At 38.2% G+C, this 24,195-nt stretch overlaps 2 protein-coding genes across 7 annotated transcripts in view; one reads left to right on the top strand and one right to left on the bottom strand.

The window, feature by feature from the left end:
* Positions 1-24,195, top strand: part of PSMB2 (proteasome 20S subunit beta 2) — a 623,524-nt gene that overhangs the window by 243,602 nt on the left and 355,727 nt on the right. The window lies entirely within an intron of this gene.
* Positions 1-24,195, bottom strand: part of LOC126959105 (protein argonaute-3) — a 235,011-nt gene that overhangs the window by 110,233 nt on the left and 100,583 nt on the right. For 4 of the 6 annotated variants that reach the window (XM_050798061.1, XM_050798066.1, XM_050798073.1 and 1 more), the window contains one exon: positions 18,315-18,486. The exons of 1 other annotated variant lie outside the window; for it this stretch is intronic. In XM_050798061.1, coding sequence (XP_050654018.1) covers positions 18,315-18,486 — 172 coding nt within the window. Of the gene's footprint in view, positions 1-18,314; positions 18,487-21,726; positions 23,501-24,195 lie in introns of those variants that run through there. One more of the 6 variants, XM_050798069.1, reaches the window with a different exon arrangement.

Here is a 24,195-nt window from a genome sequence, read left to right as displayed (position 1 = left end):
ATACAATTTCAGTGACTTGGTTCATTGTTTCTGATTGATGCAAAGTACTCCACATGTTGTCTATCCACTCCCGCAGCATTGCAGATTCACAGTATCTTTAATCGCCAGTCATCAAAACCAATGTTGAAATGAATTATCTCCTTACATGTCCCCTTACGAACCCATGTGAGAATTAATCTCTGCTTATAGACCCAGAAACAGACTGTTAGGTCAAAGTGAATCTTATCAAGAAAATGATGAACTGTCAAATTGTTCTCAAGACTGACTACACTAATCGGCACTCCTTGAGGCTCCTATTTCCCTGTGTCCAGCCAGCATGTAGCATTATCTAGCTTTGCTTTCTAATTTTTGTTAGCCTAATCGGTATAAACTAAAAGAATGTTATAATTTAGATTTCTCTTATTACTAATGAATTTGAGAACTTCGTCAAATTAAATTTCACTTATGACTTCAAGCTTTTGAGGTATTAAGAAATACTTTCCTAATACTAAGTCAGAAAGATAAATCATGTTTTATTAACTTTATAGTTTTGTCTACATTATTTTGGTCCTTCTTTATAAACAGCAAGGACCCAATTTTATTTATCTCCATCTAGTGAGCAGGTTTCTTCATGCCACCTACTAAATCAAGCTTGTACTTAACTAATCAATTTGTAATGGCATTTTTATCTCATTCACTTCTCATATATAAATCAATCTGAGTTCTCTATACTGTCCCAGTGTTCTGTTTGTCTGTTCTTGTGCCAGTACCATATGTTTTTTTTTTTTTTTTTTTTGAGACGTTGTCTCGCTCTGTTACCCAGGCTGGAGTGCAGTGGCGCGATCTCGTATCACTGCAGCTCCGCCTCCTGGGTTCACACCATTCTCCTGCCTCAGCCTCTCGAGTAGCTGGGACTACAGGCACCTGCCACCACGCCCAGCTAATTTTTTGTATTTTTAGTAGAGATGGGGTTTCACCGTGTTAGCCAGGATGGTCTCAATCTCCTGACCTTGTGATCCACCCGCCTCGGCCTCCCAAAGTGCTGGGATTACAGGCGTGAGCCAACACGCCTGGCCAGTACCATATGTTTTCACTACTACTAGAGTGTTTATTATGGGGCAGGGTAAGTTTCCTACTTTTTCTAAGCATACTTGAACACTGGAATAATTTTCTACCTTAGGAAACTATCAATACCATACAGAAAGGAAGCATATCTAGTGCCCTACATACAGTAATTAATAAATACCTGTTGGCTAAGAAACCTCCAACAACACATACTTGGAGGACATGACTAGCATGTTAAAAACATAAATTAGTATGTTAAAAGCTACTAACTACAACAAGGAACAAAATGAAGAAGAAACATAATAAGGGTAACTGTAATACCTAAACACTTATGTCTGAACACTTCAATTGTAGTAAGAACAAATCAGAAAATCTCAACTTACCCACTGCTGCTGTGGAGAAGGGCTCTAAATGACTACAAGCCCCAAATGAGCTAACAGTATGATGTGGCTTCCTCAAAAGTAAAAAAACTGAGGTTGCATATATTTAAGTACTCAGATAACCCACTTAATAAGGCAGGTAACTATCCCACCATATATTAAAACAGATCATTTTACATCTTGGAGTACTCTGTTGAATTTGTGAAAAATGTAAGACCCTAAAAAATTCAAATATAACGAGAAGGAGGCAATCCTGATAGAAAATCATGTAATATGAGTAAAAATAAATCAAACCAAGGATTTTTAGTCTGGAATAGGAAAGACTCAAAAGAAAATTACAGAATAAGTCTTTGGCTATTTTGATAGATTGTCATGTGAAAAATTGGGTAGAAAGAACTAGGAAAAATAGTTGGAACATTAGACAGATTTTGGAGCAAAATTTTCACGATTTTCTAACCACCAGTTATTCAAAAGTAAATTACACTACCTTATAAAGTACCTGAGTTCATCTTTGCTAGAACTGTTCAAAGAGCTGCTATATGACCAACTGTCAGGGAAGATACAAATTTAAGATTAAAATGAAATATCCGCAATACCCTCTTATAGTAAAATTTAATTTTAAAAATACCAAATAATGAAATGTTGTAAATTTTATCACGGTAAATCATATCATGGCATTAGATATTACTCTTATGAATAATTACACTTACATTTGACAATTTAATTCAGAGTCCTAAGGAAAAAGTATTGGAATTCTATAGTATACTGGTCAATTTTTTCACTCGACGTTTTTTAAGTTCATAACTGACAAAACCTATGCTACAAAGAGAGTCATCTTTCATGAGGGCCACGAGTTATTATTTTTTTAACCTCTCACTAATATGATGCAATTAATTCATATATTTAGAATTTTTTTTTAAAGAGATGGGGTCTCACTATGTTGTCCATGCTAGTCTCGCACTCCTGGGTTCAAGCAATCCTCCTGTCTCAGCCTCCCAGAGTGTTGAGATTACAGGTGTGAGCCACCGTGCCTGGCCAGATTCATATATTTAGACTTTTAGCGAAAAAAAAAATTTTTTTTTGAGACCACGTCTTGCTCTGTTGCCCAGTCTCCAGTGCAGTGATGTGATCATAGCTCACTGTAACCTAGAACTCTTGGGCTCAAGTGATCCTCCTGCCTTGGCCTTCTGAGTAACTGGGAATATAGGCATCCAGCATATTTTAGTGTGCAAGGTAACAAAATGACAAACCTAGGGAGAGCAAATTCTCATTTCTTATCTTAAAGGACATTATGGAAAAGCGTAGTTTATTAGAATCTTTAACAGGTAAGCATGTGGAACTAGAGAAAACAACTCTTTAAAATAGTAATTTATCTAGTGTCCTAAGCCATCTAGTCAGCTACAGTAGCAAAGGTACTATTGAATTACAATGAAACTTGGAATTGGGAAACTACCAAACTGAGAAACTTTTAAAATATATGATAATATAAGTACTGAAAAAAGTAGGCATGAGTTTTTAGTCCCATTCTGTCACTAAGTTGTTAAGAAAGTTATTTAACCTCTCTGATTTGAGTTTCTTTATCAATAAAAATGAGATAACAGTCTCGGGAACCAAATAGGATATTAATGAAAATAATTTGGAGATTAAAAAAGCAAACATGTATAATATTTTTCTATTAAAATTTAAGCATAATTATCTCACAAATATATTTTAAGAATTATACTGAAGTCTTCCAAATAACAAATGAATACACTACAATGTTTTAGCATCAAATATAGTAAATTAACACAAAAAATGAATAATTCTGATAATCAACATAAACTGATAACTGGGTTTCCTCTATATTTTATGACATTAGTCTTTTATTATAACAACAGGGTTAGGAGTGGAATCTTTTGTTCAAATATAGTACTTTTAGCAAAATATTTAAGTGTATATTGTTAAACCAGTTCTTAGTTTACCATAAGTAGTAAAACTAGACTAATAAAAATACATAAAATATTTTAACTTCTAAAACAGTGATTGGGAAAGTAATTTGGGAAACAAAATCTGAGTAAACACGGATAACAACGTCTAACCAATCTTCAGTGGCTTCCTTTCAATAATAACCTTAGTCTGAGAAGAAAAGAATACTTGCAGAATTACACTGTGGTGCGTTTTTTAGAACGTCAAGCTAGAATTTAAGAATCCTTAAGAATAACTGGTAATTACTCCAAAAATGAAATCTACCTGCATATATTAGATCTTCTAAAGGGGTACAGCCTATCCTACTACCCTTTCCTCAATCACTACTTCCTACATTCTGATACCAACTCTTTTGACTCCATCATGCTCTGGTGCACAGACTATAAAGTAAAATTTAATACTAATTTCATTAAGTCCCATTTTATCACCTGACTTATACAGCAGAAAAATGCTAGGAAAGAGAAACTTTAATGTAAAAAAGAGGACAGCAAATTATTTTCCTATGAGTTGTAATTACTATAAGCTTACAGAGATCCACCTCCATCTCGCTTTATTAGGTACCTCTTAATTCTCTGCTCTCAAAAGACAGAACGAAAAATATTATTCTACTCTACAGAAGATAACGTGAAAGAATATTTTCCCCAAAAGTTGACTGACATTATCCATGGCTACAATAAATGAATGTGTCACTACTGTATAGACAGAAAGAAGATTGCTAAAGTATAACAAAATGTCAAAATCATCCAGAGGTTTACAAAACACAACAAAAACAGCTAGCAGTCTCTCTTTGAATCCTTTCAATCTCTAACTTATCTTTGTAACTCTGTGGTTATTAGCAGAGAAGGTAGCCAATAAATACTTGGCAACAAGATAAACTTTAAGGTATGCAAAATAGAGAAGAGAGGGATTATATTTTAGATCTTTTTTCTTTTTTCTTTTTCTTGAGACAAGGTCTGGCTCTGACGCCCAGGCTGGAGTGCAGTGGTGCAATCTCAGCTCACAGCAACCTCTGCCTCCTGGGCTCAAGCCATCCTCCTGTCTCAACCTCCTGAGTAATTGGGACTACAGGAGTGTGCCACCATGCCCAGCTAATTTTTGTATTTCTCGTAGAGATGGGGTTTCCTCATGTTGCCCAGGCTGGTCTTGAACTCCTGAGTTCAAGTGATCTGTCTGCTCACCTCGGCCTCCCAAAGTGCTGGGTAGAACAGATTTTTTTTTTGACGTGGAGTCTTACTCTGTCACCTAGACTGGAGTGCACTGGTGTGATCTCGGCTCACTGCAACCTCTACCTCTCGGGTTCAAGCAATTCTTCTGACTCAGCCTCCTGGGTAGCTGGGATTACAAACATGCACCACCATGCCTGGTTAATCTTTTTATTTTTAGTAGAAACAGGATTTCCCATGTTGGCCAGGCTGGTCTCGAATTCCAGACCTCATGATCTGCCCGCCTTGGCCTCCCAAAGGGCTGGGATTACAGGCGTGAGCCACCGCACCCAGTCAGGATAAATTTTTAATACTCTTCTCTTTTTTTTAAAGATACAGATCTTGTTCTATCACCCAGAGGATGGAGTGCAGTGGTTCAATCATGGCTCACTGCAGCCTCTACCTCCTGAAGTGAGCAATCCTCTCACCTCAGCCTCCTGAGTAGCTAGGACTATAGGTGTACACCATTATATCTGGCTAATTTTTACATTTTTCATACAGAAGGGGTCTCCCTATGTTGCCCAGGCTGGCCTCGAAATCCTGGCCTCAAGCACTCCTCCTGCCTTGGCCTCCCAAAGTGCTGGAATTATTATAGGCCTCACATGTGCCACTACACTTGGCCAAAATTTTAACACTTTATAATATAAAATCTATACTGAGCATTTTTGCTTTTTTGAGATGGAGTTGCACTCTGTTGCCCAGGCTGGAGTGCAGTGGTGCAATCTCTGCTCACTGCAACCTTCACCTCCCAGGTTCAAGCAATTCTCGTGCCTCAGCATCCCTAGTAGCTGGGATTACAAGAGCGTGCCACCACACCCAGCTAATTTTTGCACTTTTAGTAGAGACAGGGTGTCACCATGTTAGCCAGGTTGGTCTCGAACTCCTGACCTCAAGTGATCTGCCTGCCTCAGCCTCACAAAGTACTGGGATTACAGGCATGAGTCACTGCGCCCAGCTCATATAGAGCATTTTACTACACACCATCTTGGTAGTCATTTCATATGTGAATTATTTTTATCAGGCCACTGACTTCTTTTTTTTTGTTTTTGAGACGGTCTCGCTCTGTCGCCCAGGCTGGTGTGCAGCGGTATGATCTCAGCTTACTGCAACCTTCACCTTCTGGGTTCAAACAATCCTCAGCCTCCCAAGTAATCCAAGCTGGGATTACAGGCGTGTACCACCATGCATGGCTAATTTTTGTATTTTTAGTAGAGATAGGGTTTCACCATGTTGGCCATGCTGGTCTCAAACTCCTGGGTTCAAGTTATCTGCTGACCTTGGCCTCCCAAAGGGCTGGGATTACAAGCGTGAGCCACTGCGCCAGGCTGGGCCATCAACTTCTTAGCCATGTGTAATGGTGAATTTTCAGTGTTTACACGCCTGGCTTTGTTTAGCATTGGCCACTGTACTCAAATTTTGTTCCTTGAAAATCATGATCCTTAAGGCCAGGTGCAGGGGCTCACGCCCGTAATCCTAGCACTTTGGGAGGCTGAGGTGGGCAGACTGCCTGAGCTCAGGAGTTTGAGACCAGCCTGGGCATCACAGTGAAATCCCATCTCTGCTAAAAATACAAAAAAATTAGCCAGGCATGGTGGCGTGCACCTGTAGTCCCAGCTACTCAGGAGGCTGAGACAGGAGAATTGCTTGACCCCAGAAGATGGAGGTTACAGACAGTCAAGATCACGTGATCATGCCACTGAACTCCAGCCTGGGTGACAGAGCGAGACTCCATCTCCAAAAGAGAAAAAAACAAAAAGAAAGAAAATCATGATCTTTACTTTGCCTTTTCTGAAATAGCTTCTACTTTGTCCTGGTTCTCCTATCTTTCTAATCTCTGTGTGTCTTCACTGGCAAACCTGAAATAATAGTATCTCAGAGATCTAGTCTCAGTTGTTTTATGTTTATATACTTCTCCAGTTTTTAACTATCACCTACATGCTGATTAATCACAATCTCCATTTTGACTTATCACCTGACACTTAGACACTTATTTCCAATAACCTACTGAACTTCTGCCATTTTGATGTTTCTTATGCAATTAATCCTCTAAATATTCAAACTAGTATATAAAAACGTGGTCCCTTCAGAATCTGTATTTCTGTTAAAACCATTACTAATGCACAAGCTAGGAACTATGAAGCCATTCTTATTACTATCCTTTCCTTACATACTTAATTGTTCATTATTTTTCTAAATCTTCCATCTCTGCCCTCCATCATCATTATTGCCACTGTGTCTTTGAACATATTATCTATAATCCAGAAAAATATGTACCAGAAGTGCCAAGGGGTATGCTGAAGTATGAAGAAAAATTAGATGTATTTATATTTAATTTTCATCGAACAATTAGGAATTAAGATTTACTAGTATTCATGAATATGGATTGATACTGGTGCCTTCACTTACTCCATATTAGATGGTCAGGTGCAACACACAGTACACCAGGAATCCTAGAAGAATAACGGGAGTTCTGCAACACATAAGAGTTAAGGTCAGACACAGTGGCTCACGCCTGTAATTCCAACACTTTGGGAAGCTGAGGTGTGCAGATCACTTGAGACCAGGAGTTCAAGGTCAGCCTGGGCAACATGGCGAAATCCTGTTTCTACAAAAAATACAAAAATTAGCCAGGCATGGTGGTATGTGCCTGTAGCCCCAGCTACTATGGAGGCTGAGGTGGGAGGATTGCTTGGGCCCAGGAAGTCGAGGCTGCAGTAAGCCCTGTTCACGCCACTGCACTCCAGCCTCGGTGACAGAGTGAGACTCTGTCTCAATTTAAAAAAACAAACAAACAAAAAAAGAGTTAACAGTGGACTTCTCGTTTTTTCATTTTCGGCATGCTGCAACTTTTTGTAGTTCAAGTGTGTGACACATATTCAGTCAGGGTTTTTTGTACCATTAATCTGAAAAGTTCAAGTTATTTAAATATATTTTTAAATAGTTCATTTCAAAATTTTCTTTCTCACGTTTAATTTTTCCATAGTTAAATATTAAAACAGTAGTACCCATCAATAAATTATAGTTTTTGAAATGTGTGTGCATTTATATTTATATGTATTTTTTTAGTACATGGTCAAACAAATTTTAATTAATGGGGATGTGTGATCAATGGTTTGAAGACCACTGACCTAGACTACTACAACAGCCTTCCAAATGTTCTCCAGGACTCGAGTCTTTCTCATCTCTCATTCACCACACTGTCATCAAGTATGGTCCTAAATACAGATGTTCTTCATTTGCTTAAAAGGTTCCACTGGCTCTCTACTATTTCTGAATTCACAAGCCCTAGAATGGATTTAAGATTCTTGATAACCTACTCCCGAGCTAACTTTTCAGACTCATCTCTAGTTACTCTATTTATACTGGCCTGTTTCTGTTACACTAATATGTCATACCTTTGCTCATGCTCTCTATATGGATTATTCTTTCTCCCTGTACACTGGACAACTTCATGTTGTAGCATATATCAGTACAGGCAGGTGCTGCATAACTTTTCAGTCAATTACAGACCATATACATGATGGTGGTCCCATAAGATTATATATTTTTACCGTACCTTTTGTGATACAACATTTTGCTCAAATGTCATGTAATATACCACATCCTCCTCCTTGCCCAAAGGCAGGGATCATTACTCTTTCATCACAGTACATAATGTGCATATCACAGAATCTGTCACTCCACGTGGAATTTAAAATCTTTAAAGAGATCATGTTTTATCTATCTTGTTATTGCTATAACCTAGCACAGTGCCTGACACAAAACAGGAGTAAACAGTTAATGAAAACATAGAGAAGATCCAAAAATGATCTTTAAATTTCCATATATCCTGTAAATCTAGTACCAGTAGCATAGTACCTTGGAATAAACATGTGGTAAGTTCAGATAAATGGTTTAAGTAGATTTAAGCTAACCTAACAAAAAAACTGGAGCAGGTTAAAGTAAACAAATCAAGGTACATTCATACAATAGAACACTATACAGCTATTATAATTTATATCTACACAGACAGATGTTGGTAAAAATACCTATGTAGTAGTCCCTTGTGTATAAATATTTGTTAATTTATGAAAGTATCTTCAAATTTCAAATATATTATCGGAATGTTAGTCAAAAGGCTAATTTCTACTTAGTATTGTATTTAGACGCCACTCTCAAAGAATTTCGAGATGTGAAATAATTACCATCTGTTAGCTTTCCTATCTTCCAAGTGATTAAAAGGAAAATAAAACTTGTTTATTAGCTGACATATTTTGTATAATAGTTTCCCCAAGACCACTAAACACTCAAAACTACACCATTTGGTTTTTACTGGTAGTGTTTTCTGAAGCATGTTGTCTAAATCATTTTAATCAGAAGTATGACCTTCTATAGATATGAAAACAAAATCACAAGCGACAAAAGAAAAAATAAGTTAGACATCATCAAAATTTAAAAAGTTTGTGCTTCAAAGGACACCACCAAGACAGTGAACACACAACATGTATAAACAGAAAAATTTTGCAAATCATATATCTAATAAGGGACTTTTATCTAGAACACATAATGAACTTCTATAACTCAATAACAAAAAGACAAATAACCCAATTTAAAAATGGGCAGCCAGGCACAGTGGCTTATGCCTGTAATCCCAGCACTTTGGGAGGGTGAGGTGGTTGAATCACCTGAGGTCAGAGGTTCGAGACCAGCCTGGCCAATACAGTGAAACCCCATCTCTACTAAAAACTACAAAACTTAGCCAGGCATGGTGGTGTTCACCTGTAGTCTCTGCTACTTGGGAGGCTGAGGCAGGAGAATTGCTTGAACCTGGGAGGTGGAGGTTGCAGTGAGCTGAGATTCTGCCACTGCACTCCAGCCTGGGCAATAGAGTAAGACTCTGTCTCAAAAAAAAAAATTAGCAAAGGACCTAAACAGACATTTCTCCAAAGAAAATATACAAATGGCCAATAAGTGTAGGAAAAAATGCTCAATATCAGTCATTAGGAAAATGCAAGTCAAAACGACAATGAGATACAACTTCACATCCACTAGGATGGCTATAATTTTTAAAAAGACAAATAATAAGAAATATTGGTGAGAATGTGGGAAAACATCTTCACACACTGCTAGTCGGAACGTAAAATGGTGCAGACACTTTCTTCTTTTTTTTTTTTTTTCTTTTTAATAGAAATGGTGTCTCACTACATTGCTCAGGCTGGTCTCAAATTCCTGGGCTCAAGTGATCCTTTTGCCTCAGCCTCCCAAAGTGTTGGGATTACAGGCGTGAGTCACCATGTCTGGCTGGTGCAGCCACTTTGGAAAAGCATCTGGCAGTTTCTCAAAAGGTTAAACATAGAGTTATCATATGATATCACTTTTAGGTATACATCCAAAATAAATGAAAATGTATGTCCACACAAAATCCTGCATATGAATGTTTATCGCAGCATTATTTGTAGTAGCCAAAAACGGCAACAACCCAAATGTTCATCAAATGATGGATAAACAAAAAGTATTATATCCATACAATGGAATATTACTCAGCAACAAAAAGGAACAAAGTACAATTATGCATCACTTAACAATGGGGATATGTTCTGGGAAATGCATTATCATTTTGTTGTGTGAACACCATAGAGTGTGCTTACACATACCTAGACAGTAGAGCCTACTACACAACTAAGCTATATGGTATGGCTTATTACTCCTGGGCTACAAACCTGTACAGCACATTACTATACTGAATACTGTAGGCAACTGCAACACAGCGGTATTTGTGTATCTAAACATAAAAAGGTACAATAAAAATACGATATTATAATCTTATGGGACCACCATCAAATATGTGGTCTGTAATTGAAACGTTATGCAGTGCCCGAATATACTGATACATGCTACAACATGAATGAACCTTGAAATCATTATGCAAAAAGAAGCCAGTCACAAAAGGCCACATGGTATATGATTCCATTTATAAGAACTATCCGGAAGGACGCAGTGGCTCACACCTGTAATCCTAGCACTTTGGGAGGCCAAGGTAGGTGGATCATTTGAAGTCACAAGTTTGAGCCCAGGCGGGCCAACATGGTGAAATCCTGCCTCTACTAAAAATACAAAAATTAACCAGGCTTGGTGGCAGGTGTCTGCAGTCCCAGCTACTCAGGACGCTGAGGCAGGAGAACTGCTTGAACTCAGGAGGTGGAGGTTGCAGTGAGCCGTGATTGAGCCACTGCATTGTAGCCTAGGTGACAGAGCAAGACTCTGTCTTAAAAGAAGAAAGAAAAGAAAAGAAAAGAAAAGAAAAGAAAAGAAAAGAAAAGAAAAGAGGGAGGGAGGGAGGGAGGGAAAGAAAGAAGGAAGGAAGGAAGGAAGGAAAAGAGAAAGAGAAAGAAAGAGAAAGAAAGAAAGAAAGAGAGAGAAAGAAAGAAAGAAAGAAAGAAGGAAGGAAGGAAGGAAGGAAGGAAAGAAAGAAAGAAAGAAAGAAAGAAAGAAAGAAAGAAAGAAAGAAAGAAAGAAAGAAAAGAAAAGAAAAGAAAGGAAGGAAGGAAAGAGAAAGAAAGAAAGGAAGGAAGGAAAGGAAAGAAAGGAAAGAAAGGAAAGAAAAGAAAGAAAAGAAAGAAAAAGAAAAGAAAGGAAAGAAGGAAACAAAGAAAGACCCAGAACAGGCAAATCTACAGAGAAAGAAAGTAGATTAGTGGTTGGCAAGGACTGTGGGGAGGGAGTAATGGGCAGTGACTGCTAATGAGTATGGGGTTTCTTTTTGAGAGGATGAAATGTTCTAAAATTAGATTGAAGTAATGCCTGTACATCCTCTCTGGAAATATACTAAAAACCACTGAGGTGTACATTTTAAATGGGTGAATTATGGCATGTAAATTATACATCCATCAAGTTATTTAAAAGGAAATATGCCCCCTCTTGGCATAGTATCCAACTATAACACTATAAAAATGACATTCCTAACAGCAGAAAAGGAGTTTCTTTAAACACATTGCTGCTCTGAGATTTCCATTTGAAAAGCCAAAATTGGATCAATATAGATTTACTTTTTTCTTTCTAAAATTCAATCATCTGCCTGGGTGCAGTGGCTCACGCCTATAATCCCAGCACTTTGAAAGGCCAAGGTGGGTGGATGTCTTGAGCCCATCAGTTTGAGATCAGCCTGGGCAACATGGCAAAACTCTGTGTCTACAAAAAGTAGAAAAATTAGCCAGGCATGCTCCTGGTCTCAGCTACCCAGGAGGCTGAGGTGGGAGGATTGCTTGAGCCCGGGGAGGTCAAGGCTGCAGTGAACCGTGATCGTGCCACTACACTCCAGCCTGGGTGACAGAGAGGGACCCTGTTCCAAAATAAATAAATAAAATAAAACTCAATCATCAATATTAAACATTATATCAATAAGAAATATGCAGAAATATTTAGCATGTTATTAATCATCATAGAATATTAACAGTAACAGTACTAAAAATTATGTTTAATTTGTAAAAGAAAACTGAGCCAAAAAAATGCAACCATGGCCGGGTACAGTGGCTCATGCCTGTGATCCCAGCATTTTGGGAGGCCGAGGCGGGTGGATCACCTGAGGTCAGGAGTTTGAGACCAGCCTGATCAACATGGCGAAACCCCGTCTCTATTAAAAATACAAACACTAGGCTGGGCATAGTGGCTCATGCCTGTAACCCCAGTGCTTTGGGAGGCCGAGGCGGGCAGATCACGAGGTCAGGAGATCAAGACCATCCTGGCTAACACGATGAAACCCCGTCTCTACCAAAAATACAAAAAAATTAGCTGGGCATGGTGGCGGGCGCCTGTAGTCCCAGCTACTTGGGAGGCCAAGGCAGAAGACTGGTGTGAACCCGGGAGGTGGAGCTTGCAGTGAACCGAGATGGTGCCGCTGAACTCCAGCCTGGGTGACAGAGAGAGACTTCGTCTCAAAACAAACAAACAAACAAACAAAAAAACCACTAGCTGGGCACAGGCGCCTGTAATCCCAACTACTCAGGAGGCTGAGGCAGGAGAATCACTTGAACCTGGGAGGCGGAGGTTGCAGTGAGCTGAGAACACGCCATTGCACTCCAGCCTGGGCGACAGAGTGAGACTCTGTCTAAAAATAAATAAATAAAATAAAAATGCAATCACAATCTACTACTATTTTAAGATTCTTTCAAATTTTTATTCATGTTTTAAAATAATGTGTTATAATCATGCTGTATATATAATTTTTAACATGTATCTATTCCACTATTTAATGGTTTTGAATAAATACATATACTATCTATTCAAGGTATATTTAGAGGTTGGACAAACTAGCATAAAGTCTCAAGTTACAGAATTTATACTCTGGGTCATAATGTTTCTAAAAATACGGAAACCATTCACCTATTAGAAACTAGTAACATCTGAAATATACTTAACATACATACTCTTTTACCAAAAGCTTACTTTCAATCAAAATCATTTAATAGGGGGAAAAGAAGGAAGGAAAGAATCTCCTTCCCCTACTTGTCCCCCAACACAAAACGAGTGAGGAAAGGACAAAAAAAGCAATGGACAGAAAATCTAAAGAATAAATTTGTAGAAAGGTTGACCCACAAAATGATTCACCAGCATTTCCTGGATATTGTGCCTAAGAGGACTCCAACTAAAGGGGCAATTGTTTGGCTATGTCTTTCTACTATGATGATTAATGCCTTAGTGCCAAATATTTGTTCATGTGTCATGTGGACAAGAAAAACTTCATGCATGTTAATTTAAGTATTAAAAAATTTAAGTCACTAAGAAGAGAATAACTATGACTTTATAGAAGGCAACAATATATATTTTTTTTTTTTTGAGACGGAATCTTACTCTGTCACCAGGCTAGAGTGCAGTGGCATGATGTCGGCTCACTGCAACCTCTGCCTCCTGGGTTCAAGAGATTCTCTTGCTTCAGTCTCCCGAGTAGCTGCCTGTAATCCCAGCACTTTGGGAGCATCACTCGAGCTCAGGAGTTCAAAACCAGCCTGGGCAACATAGGGAGACTTCGTCTCCTGTAAATAAAAATTTTTTGGCCGGGCGCGGTGGCTCAAGCCTGTAATCCCAGCACTTTGGGAGGCCGAGACGGGCGGATCACGAGGTCAGGAGATCGAGACCATCCTGGCTGACATGGTAAAACCCCGTCTCTACTTAAAAAAAAAAAAAAAAAAAAAAAATTTTTTTTTAAATGATCTTGGTGTGGTGGTGCCTGTAGTCCCAGCTAGGAGGCTTAAGTGGAAGGATCACTTGAGTCCAGGAGGTTGAGAACGCAGTGCGCTATGACTGTGCCACTGCGCTTCAGAGCCTGGGAGACAGATTGAGACCCTGACTTTTTAAAAAAAGAAATAAAACAATTTAATATTTTGGATAAGTTAAATTAGACATAACTGAACCACTGCATTCTGTCCCTTAACTGTTTTGCTAATATTGAAAAGGAATTGTTAAGTTCTATCTAGTCCCTTCTAATGCCTAGAATTCCAGTTGTTGAAGCATAGGAACTGAGCCACCACACCAGTTTCAGAAGACCACCAAGTTTTAACTGACTAGTCATGCAGTAATACTGTAAAAACTGAAGACAAAAGCAAGTCAGCTGAAGAAAATGGAATAAGTTTTGAAGATGCTGACATTAAATCAAAGCAATATTATTAACAAAGTATAAGGCTGATTTATGCCATTTTTAGAATCCCAAACAAGTCCTACAGTTCCTATAAAAACTTGGGCCGGGTGCGGTGGCTCATGCCTGTAATCCCAGCACGTTGGGAGGCCGAGGCGGGTGGATCACCTGAGGTCGGGAGTTTGAGACCAGCCTGACCAACATGGAGAAACCCTGTCTCTACTAATAACACAAAATTAGCTGGGCATGGTGGCACATGCCTATAATTCCAGTTACTCAGGAGGCTGAGGCAGGAGAATCACTTAAACCCAGGAGGCAGAGGTTGCAGTGGGCAGAGATTGTGCCATTGCACTCCAGCCTAGGCAACAACAGCAAAACTCCATCTGAAAAAAAAATAAATGAAAATACTACTACTACTAAAAAAAAAAACTCGGCCGGGCGTGGTGGCTCAAGCCTGTAATCCCAGCACTTTGGGAGGCCGAGGCGGGTGGATCATGAGGTCAGAAGATCGAGACCATCCTGGCTAACATGGTGAAACCCCGTCTCTACTAAAAAATACAAAAAAAAAAACTAGCCGGGCTTGGTGGCGGGTGCCTGTAGTCCCAGCTACTCGGGAGGCTGCGGCAGGAGAATGGCGTGAACCCCGGAGGCGGAGCTTGCAGTGAGCTGAGATGGCGCCACTGCACTCCAGCCTGGACGACAGAGCGAGACTCCGTCTCAAAAAACAAAACAAAACAAAACAAACAAACAAACAACAACAACAAAACTCAAAAACATGATAAAATGATTAAAATTTTAATGAGAAAAATTAAAAAACTTCCCACTTGGAGACATTTAAATTACAAATCTAAATTACTGGTACCGGCAAAAAAATGTAAGATAAAGCAACCTAAAGACGGAATGTAATTAAGGGATGTCAAAAGAATCGTTAAAACCAGAATGTACCACACCAATTTATGATATCTATTTTTCTCACAAACTTAATACAATGAGCACATACATATGAAATTCTATGCTATACAACTTTATATACACATATATAATACACAAATTCTCCTTTACCCACCCCTCCACCAAAAAAAAAAAACCCAAAAATGTTAGGCAGGAGAAAGAATAAATGTAATAAACAATTCTGCTCCGGCAGGGCACAGTGGCTCACACCTGTAATCCCAGCACTTTGGGAGGCTGAGGAGGGCGGATCACAAGGTCAGGAGTTCAGGACCAGCCTGGCCAACATAGTGAAACCCATCTCCACTAAAAGTACAAAAAATCAGCTGGTCGTGGTGGCAGGCGCCTGTAATCCCAGCTACTCGGGGGGCTGAGGCAGGAGAACTGCTTGAACCTGGGAGGCGGAAGCTGCAGTGAGCGGAGATCGCGCCACTGCACTCCAGGCTGGGCAACGGCGCGAGACTCAAAAAAATTCTATTCCTTTTACTTAATATTTTTACCACAACATCATTTCCTTGTAACTCATCTGGCATACTAAAAAAACTTGAATTGACCTTCCTCAAGCTCCAGATCTTTACTTAGATTAACTAATGCCTTTTTATTTTTATTTATTTTTTAGATACATGGTCTCACTATGTTGCCCCGGCTGGAGTGCAGTGGCTATTCACAGGCACAAATACAACACACTGCAATCTTAACTGCTGGGCTTAAGTAATCCTCCTGCCTCAGCCTTCAGAGTAGCTGGGACTACAGGCCCATGGCCCAGCTTAATAAATGCCTTTTTAAAATGTAAATATCTACCAGAAGGGTCAGCATTACCCTTCACTCAAATCTACACATTAATGACCCAGTTTTGAGAAAAAAGAAAAAGGGAATCTCCATGAGAGTACAGCATGAGTCAGTTAAGTCCCCATAAGTGGATGACGGCTCACAGAAAGATATAAAAGACAGTGAAGGGAGACCAAGACCAAGACTAGCCTAAGATCCTAGGAGATAAGAGTAGGGCACTGAAAAACCCATGTTCCAGTATAACAGCCCTCTAGAACATCCAGTTTTCTTTCCTGTCCCCTATCATCACACTCATGCCATTTTATAAGCATTTCATTCACTTTACTGAGTATTATGTGCCAATCACTGAGCTGACATGGGGTGACAAAGATGACATAAAACACTACTTTTCATGAAGGGGTTATACTGGGGAAAGGGAAAAAAATAACCACAATGCACTAAAAACGCCATAATGGAAGCATACACCAAGTACTACTAGGTCACAGAAGAGTAGGGCACTACTCTTTTGACTTGCGTTGTTCACTTTAGGAACATTCGCGTGTCAATCTGAAGTTTAGGAAAGAGGTAGAGGCAAGGGCAAGATTAGGAGTCATCTATCTATTCACAGATAGTATCTTAAAGTAGTATCTGATAACATGTTAAAATAAAAACCAACAACACCTATAGGAATGTTGTAATTAACATGTAATGCAGAGAATCTTCCCCTTAAGCCTGGTTCACACTCAATACACCTGGTTCTTCTCAACCATTATGCTTTTGTTACTGCTATCCTTCCTTCAAAAATAAATAAATAAACAAATAAAAAAATAAAATTATGTTATTTTTACTACAGCTAACCAAAATTTTACCAATTGTTTTAGATTAACTTCTCCTTTTACAAAATACTTCCTAATGACTACCAAGTCAGGATTCTGGAGTTCTGATTTCACCTTTCCTACTTGAAACGTGTGTTCTTGACTAAATCCCTTAACCTTTCTGGATTTCAGCTATAAATAAAAAGGGTATTGGATTAGTTAACTTCTTAAGAGGTTCCTTCCAATTGTAATACTCTAGGAGTCTTCCTGACCTCACAAAGAACTCTGCATTACATGTTAATTACAACATTCCTATAGGTATTGTTGTTTTTTAACTTGTTACCACAAAGTCTTTTAGTGCTCATTCATTTTCAGGTATAGCAGAAATATTAACAATTAGGATGACAAGCCCAAGAAAAAGACCTTCGTATTTCTTAGGTATCTTATCTCCTCTACCAAATTACAAATTTCTTGAGAGAAACAACATTCTTTTTCTTAAATGTCTTTTTTTTTTTTTTTTTTTTTTTTTTTTTTTTTTTTTTTTGAGACGGAGTCTCGCTGTGTCGCCCAGGCTGGAGTGCAGTGGCCGGATCTCAGCTCACTGCAAGCTCTGCCTCCTGGGTTTTTACGCCATTCTCCTGCCTCAGCCTCCCGAGTAGCCGGGACTACAGGCGCCCGCCACCTCGCCCGGCTAGTTTTTGTATTTTTTAGTAGAGACGGGGTTTCACCGTGTTAGCCAGGATGGTCTCGAACTCCTGACCTCGTGATCCGCCCGTCTCGGCCTCCCAAAGTGCTGGGATTACAGGCTTGAGCCACCGCGCCCGGCCTTCTTAAATGTCTTAAATGAAGACTCTTAATAACATTTATTGAATAAGAAAAGGTTGGGATCATAGAAACCAAAATGCTAAACTGAATATCACATTGTTTTTTTTTAAATGTGCTGTCTTTCCTTTTAAAAACAAAATCCAAACAGATAGTATATACCCAATCATAAATTCCTCTTATATTTCCTGTATTACCTAAACCACATCCAGGAATATAAATGGCATTTTGGGGAGGCGAGAGGAAGCTTACTGAAAGCAGGCTGATAAATCTTTATATACCATCTGTACTTATTCCTATATAATAGTAAGAAATAGTCGGGAATTGGGAAAGGAGAAAAGAAAACATGAAACCACTATTTCTACTCCCCACTGCTATCATCACCACCATCATCTTAAAGGGAACATTATGAAAGTGGTGCATAATGTAGGTGAGGAGAAAAAAGCAAGCACGGACATATTACCTAACAGCAAGGAAAATGATGTGCTCATGATGTGCAGCCTGATTTCAGGAGCATGTAAAAATAACTTGGATCTTTTCTATTATCACAGGGAAAATGTGAGCTCATGTTATAATAAAATAATTTCAAAGATTTTTTCCCCACTATCACACCTCTCAAGTACAATCAATTTTAAAACAAATTACCAGATGTTCTTGGTCAAACTGTTACACACTGTAATTGTTATTCAGATACACAAGATAAACATGGATAATTACTAAGGAAAAAAACAGCAAAAAATCTTTGCAGTTTCATGATTCTTACCTGTTCACTCTCCTAGGACACTTGTCTGGTTTAATATCTACCTCATAGAGGTAGACATCAATCTTTGGGATTTCAACTTGAAAACAGTTAGCCAGAAGTTTAATGGGTTTGCCCATGGTGCCATAGCCAGGTCTTCTGGGCACCATGAGTAGGGGCTGGGCCCCAGCGGGTCCTGCCAGGGGAAGGGGAAAAACAAGAGTCACAGTTATAAGCTGTATTCCAAAGCCTTGTCGACCAGAGTATATTAGAATTTTAAGTACAGCTGATAATGGCTAAAACTTAGTTCTGCAAGATGACATCATTCCTAACACTTCAACTTCTATAACCCCAGATTTCCTCTCTTCATTAAAAATAAACACACAGAAAACTGTATGCCTCTGAAAAACTGTTCTGCAAAGGGCACAAACCAAGGTGACCATGAGCAAGCACAAGTCAGACCTAAAGAGTGTGAGACCAACAGCAAAGTAAAGTTAAAGAAAGTAGAAGAAAGGGCAGGGCATGTGGCTCATGCCTGGAATCCTAGCGCTTTGGGAGGCCAAGGTAGAAGGATCACTTGAGCCCAGGTGTTTGAGGCTACAGTGAGCTCATTTGGTGGAGATGAAACATCATTTCCACCAAAAAAATACAAAAAAAAATTACCTAGGTGTGGTTGTGCGAACCTGTAGCCACCAGCTACTTGGGAGGCTGAGGCAGGAGAATCACTTGAACTCGGGAGGTGGAGGCTGCAGTGAGCTGAGATCACACCACTGCCCTCCAGCCTGGGCAACAGGGCGAGACTCCGTCTCAAAAAAAAAAAAAAAAAAAAAAAAAAAAAAAACCCCGTCACAGAATGACAAACACTATATGATTTATATGATTCCACTTACATGAGGTACCTAGAGTAGTCAATTTCATAAAAAACAGGAAGTAGATGTGTGGTTGCCGGGAGCTGAGACATGAGCAAACAGGGCATTGTTAAATGGATATAGTTTCAGTTTTACAAAATGAAAAGAGTTGTGGAGATTGGTTGCACAACACTGTGAATGTACAGAACACTAGTGACTGTACACAAAAATAGTTAAGATGGTAAATTTAATGGTATGTATATTTTACATTTTTTATCAAACAATTTTAAAGAAAACCTAAGTGATATCCAGCATTAAATTTTTGAAGCTCAAAATACAGCTTTGTTAATCAAAATTCAAACAATAAATTAATAAATGACTATTATCTGAATAAACTAAAAATTACATTTAAAAAAATCTTAAAAGTACTCCAAATAAATTAAATCCACAATTTAAAATACTTCCACACACATACAAAAAGATTCCAGATCCAGATGGCTTCACTAGAGAATTATACCAAACATTTAAGGAAAAAAATAACACCAATATTATACAAACATTTCCAGAGAACAGAAAAAAAGTAAACATACCTCAATACAATTTATGATGCCAGAAAAATTCTGGTACTAAAACCTGACAAACACACTATAAAAAAGGAAAATCATAAGCTAATCTAATTTATGAATATACATGCAAAAATCCTAACAAAATGTTAAATTAAATCCAACATCAAAAGAATGAGTTTGTATCAGGAATAAAAAATTGCTCTAACTTTTTATTCAGTGTAGACAAAAATAGACTAAAATGCTGCCTGAATCATTTGTTTTTAAATTTTGCTTTGTGTTTTTTAAAAAAATCTCTTCAGAAGGCATAATCTTTCCTATCCTAGCCTGAGGTAAGTAATACTGTACAAATTCTGTACTAGCCCTTAGTACTGGCTCTGCCAATTATCTAATCATTTGACCATCACCAAATACTCTCCCTGAATTTGTTTCCTGATCTAAAAAATGAAAATACTTGACCTGCCTCCTTCTTATGAAACTTGTCAAGATCAAATTAGAAAAAGCACAAATTCTAAAATTTATCAAGTTCTGACTATGTCTCGGGCAACGTGCTAAATGCTTTTATTTTCCACCATGTCCGGCTAAGTTTTTGTATTTCTGACAGAGATAGGGTTTCACCACGTTGCCCAGGATGGTTTTGAACTCCTGAGAACAAGTGATCTGCCCACCTCGGCCTCCCAAAATGCTGGAATTACAGGCATGAGCCACCACGCCTGGCCTGCTAAATGCGTTTACATGCATTATCTCATTTAATCTTCATACCAACCCTATAAAGGAAGGAATCATTTCACAGACGAGGAAAACTGAAATAATTTGCCTAAAATTTTTATAGCTAATAAGAAGAATTGGGATTGTAACCTGCCATGCTGGACTCTCTGTTCTGGTTCCATTAGTCATTTCTTTCACCAATACCACACTATCTTGATTACAGCAGCTTTAGAGTAAGCCTTGAAGTTAGATAGTGTCAGCTCTCTGAGTTCTGAGTGAAAAAGTGTTATGATCTGATTTAAAAATGTTTTTTAAGTATCATTCCAGCTGCTGTATGAAAAATTATACGTAAGGGTACAAGCAGGGAGACTAGTCAGCAGGCTATGTGGCTGTCTAGGTGAAAGATAATGTTGGCTAGGATTACAGTAGTACAGTTAGGGGAGTGATATGGATGTGGAAAACATTCAGAAGGTAGGCCTGACAGGAATTGTTAAATGGACTAGATATGGGGTATGAGGAAAAACATTCTCAGGGATTTCTGGTCTGTACAACTGAAAGAACAGAAGAGTCATTTACTGAGATAGGAAAGACTCAGTGATAGTAGCAAGTTTAGAGAGGAAACCAAGAGGATTTTAAGGACATGCTAAATTTGAGGTGTCTACAAGTAGATGAATAGTAAGCAGTTAGATGAGTGTGGAGTTCAGGGGAGAGGTCCAGGCTGGAGGTGTAAATGTGGGTGTCCTCAGCATATAAATGTTATTTAAAACCACTGGATTAGAGATCAGACTCTAACATGGATACAGAATACTAACCCCTAGGATACTTCCAATATTTAGAAATTAGGGAAATGAAAACAGCAAAGGAACTGGAAAAGTAACAGCCAACAAGGTTAGAGAAGGACCTGGAGAGAGTGGTATCCTGAAAACCAAACGGAGAAAATTGTGTTTCAAGAAGAAAATGTCATTAGATGTGGATGAAATAAAATGAAGATTTGGGAACTACTGGGTTTAGCTAAGTCTTTGTTGACCTTGATAAAAACAATTCCAGTGAAGTGCTTGGGACAAAAAACCAACTGTAGTAAGTTCAAAAAGAACAGCCTGAATTTGATCAAGCCCTTGGATCCACTAGCAGTTTATAGGAAATTCAAAGGATTATGTTAAATTACATTGTAAAGATGGAACTAGCAAAATCCAGATTGTGAAAAATTCTAAAAGGACAAACAACCCATACATTGCAGAGGAGAAAAACAAGGAGAGAAAACTTGCCGATTAAGATACTTAAAAGACATATCGATCAATCACAATGTGTAGAACTTACTTGGATTTTGAATCAAAAAATTTTTTTAGGCCGGGCGTGGTGGCTCATGCCTGTAATCCTGCACTTTGGGAGGCTGACGCGGGTGGATCACCTGAGGTCAGGAGTTCAAGACCAGCCTTGCCAACATGGTGAAACCCCGTCTCTACTAAAAATACAAAACTTAGCTGCACGTCATGGCGCGTGCCTGTAATCCCAGCTACTCAGGAGGCTGAGGCAGAAGAATCGCTTGAACCTGGGAGGAGAAGGTTGTAGTGAGTCAAGATCATGCCACTGAACTCTAGCCTGGGCAACAGAGGGAGACTCCATCTCAAAAAAAAAAAAAAATTTTTTTTAAAGGCAAACAGTTTAAAAAATAATATGTGAGACAAGTAAAAATTTGAACAATGATTAGAACATTTTATGAGTGATTATTCTCATTTTGCTGTGATAACGGTACTGTATATTTTAAGAGTCCATAACTTTTATAGTTACTACTAAATATGAATAAAATCATATTATGTCTAGAATATACTTCAAAAATATAAAGGAGGGAAAAATAGAAGAGATGTGATTGGACATGGGTTGATGACTGGGTTTGGGTGGTGGGTACAATAGAGTTTATTATACAGTTCTGCCTATTTGTATACATCCTAAAATCTCTATAGTAAAATATCATTAAAAAAAAAGAGAGAAATGGCCTTTTCCTTTGCATGTGTCATCTCTTTTCACTATCCTATTGTACAGATAAGAAAATTAAGGTTAAGGAAGATTAAATGCACTGCCCAAAGTAGCAGTTAACTTTTTCTGATAGACTTTATTTTTTAGAGAGGTTTTAGGTTCACAGCAAAATTGAACAGAAGGTAGAAATTACCCATATGTCCCAGGCCTCCTGCCCCCACACAGGCACAGACTTCCCACTATCAATATCCTCTACAAGAGGAGTACATTTGTACTCAAACCTACACCGACACATCATTAATAAATTTCAGTTAATTTAAGAGCCAGGATCTGTCTCTAAAACCCATGCTTTTTACACTATATCACACTGTCAATTTTTCCTCCACTGTCATTATTTTACCTTGTGTTTTTTAAATAATTTGGCACAAAGGGAAATTCTGTTGCATAATAAGCAATGAACAGAACTCTATAGATACTAATCAAGTTTAGTATCCAGAAGATATTTTAATGTAAATTAGCAGATGAAACAATTCTGTCAATATAATGAATTATACTTCCAATGAAGCATATTTTAGTTATTTAACAAATACACGTACTGCCCACTAGATTTGAAAATATAGCTACACAGAAATATAAAGCACTATGTGGACTTCCTCTCTATATCAAACTTTTCTTTCAGCAGCTATTGTATGTACTGGATAATAACTAACCAAACTAAATTTCAAACACAAAACCATACATTTTCAAAGCATGTGTCCATGTTGTTCACTCTTCTAGTAATCCAATATGTATCAGTTGGAAAGTCTAAAGCTAAACAATAGCCTACAGCAAATGTGACTGATGAAAAACAAGCAGTGAATAAATAAAAATCAACTATAACATATACTATAGCCAATTACCAAATTATAGCTATTCACTGGGAATGTTTTCTTTAATATTCATGGAATACCTATTTCAACAATTCTACTTCTAAGAATTTATCCAAAAGCAAGCACTGGACCAGTATACAAAGACATATGTACTAGAATACTTACAAAGTTTTAGTCATAATAATAACAAACTGGAAAAAATCTAAACCACTATCAATGAGACTGATCAATATACAGATAAAATTAAATGCTATGTACTCAGTATAAATAATTATACTGTTATACAGATGTAAGTAATGATATGGGAAAGATGACGCATTACTAAGTGGAAAAAGTAGGTTAAAAACAATTCGTATGATAAATAGACAGATGGATCTCTGGGAAGATATATAAGAAAGAGTTAACTATGGTTTTATCTGGAGGATAGGATCATATTTTCATCTTCTATTTGAGACATTCTTATTTTGTTTGTTTTTTAAAGTAATAAACATGTGGTTATTATTTTATAATCAGAAAAAGAATGCATTTTTGGGCCGGGCGCGGTGGCTCACACTTGTAATCCCAGCACTCTGGGAGGCCAAGGAGGGTGGATCACCTGAGGTCAGATCTGGTTCAAGACCAGCCTGACTAACATGGTGAAACGCCATCTCCACTAAAAATACAAAAATTAGCTGGACGTGGTGGCGGGCACCTGTAATCCCAGCTACTAGGGAGGCTGAGGCAGGAGAATCGCTTGAGCCCCGGAGGCGGAGGTTGCAGTGAGCCGAGATCATGCCACTGCACTCCAGCCTGGGTGACAGAGCAAGACTCCGTCTCAGAAAAAAAAAAAAAAAAGGAATACATTTTTGTTTTGGAAAAAGAAATATACTCTGTTGATCTCAAAATATAACTTAATGAATTCCCTCTGATTTTATACGTGTTAAGTCTGCAAAGCTAAGTAGTA

The sequence above is a fragment of the Macaca thibetana genome, chromosome 1 (assembly GCF_024542745.1).
Source record: "Macaca thibetana thibetana isolate TM-01 chromosome 1, ASM2454274v1, whole genome shotgun sequence".
NCBI lineage: Eukaryota > Metazoa > Chordata > Mammalia > Primates > Cercopithecidae > Macaca > Macaca thibetana.
This window is presented reverse-complemented; position numbering and strand designations above follow the sequence as displayed.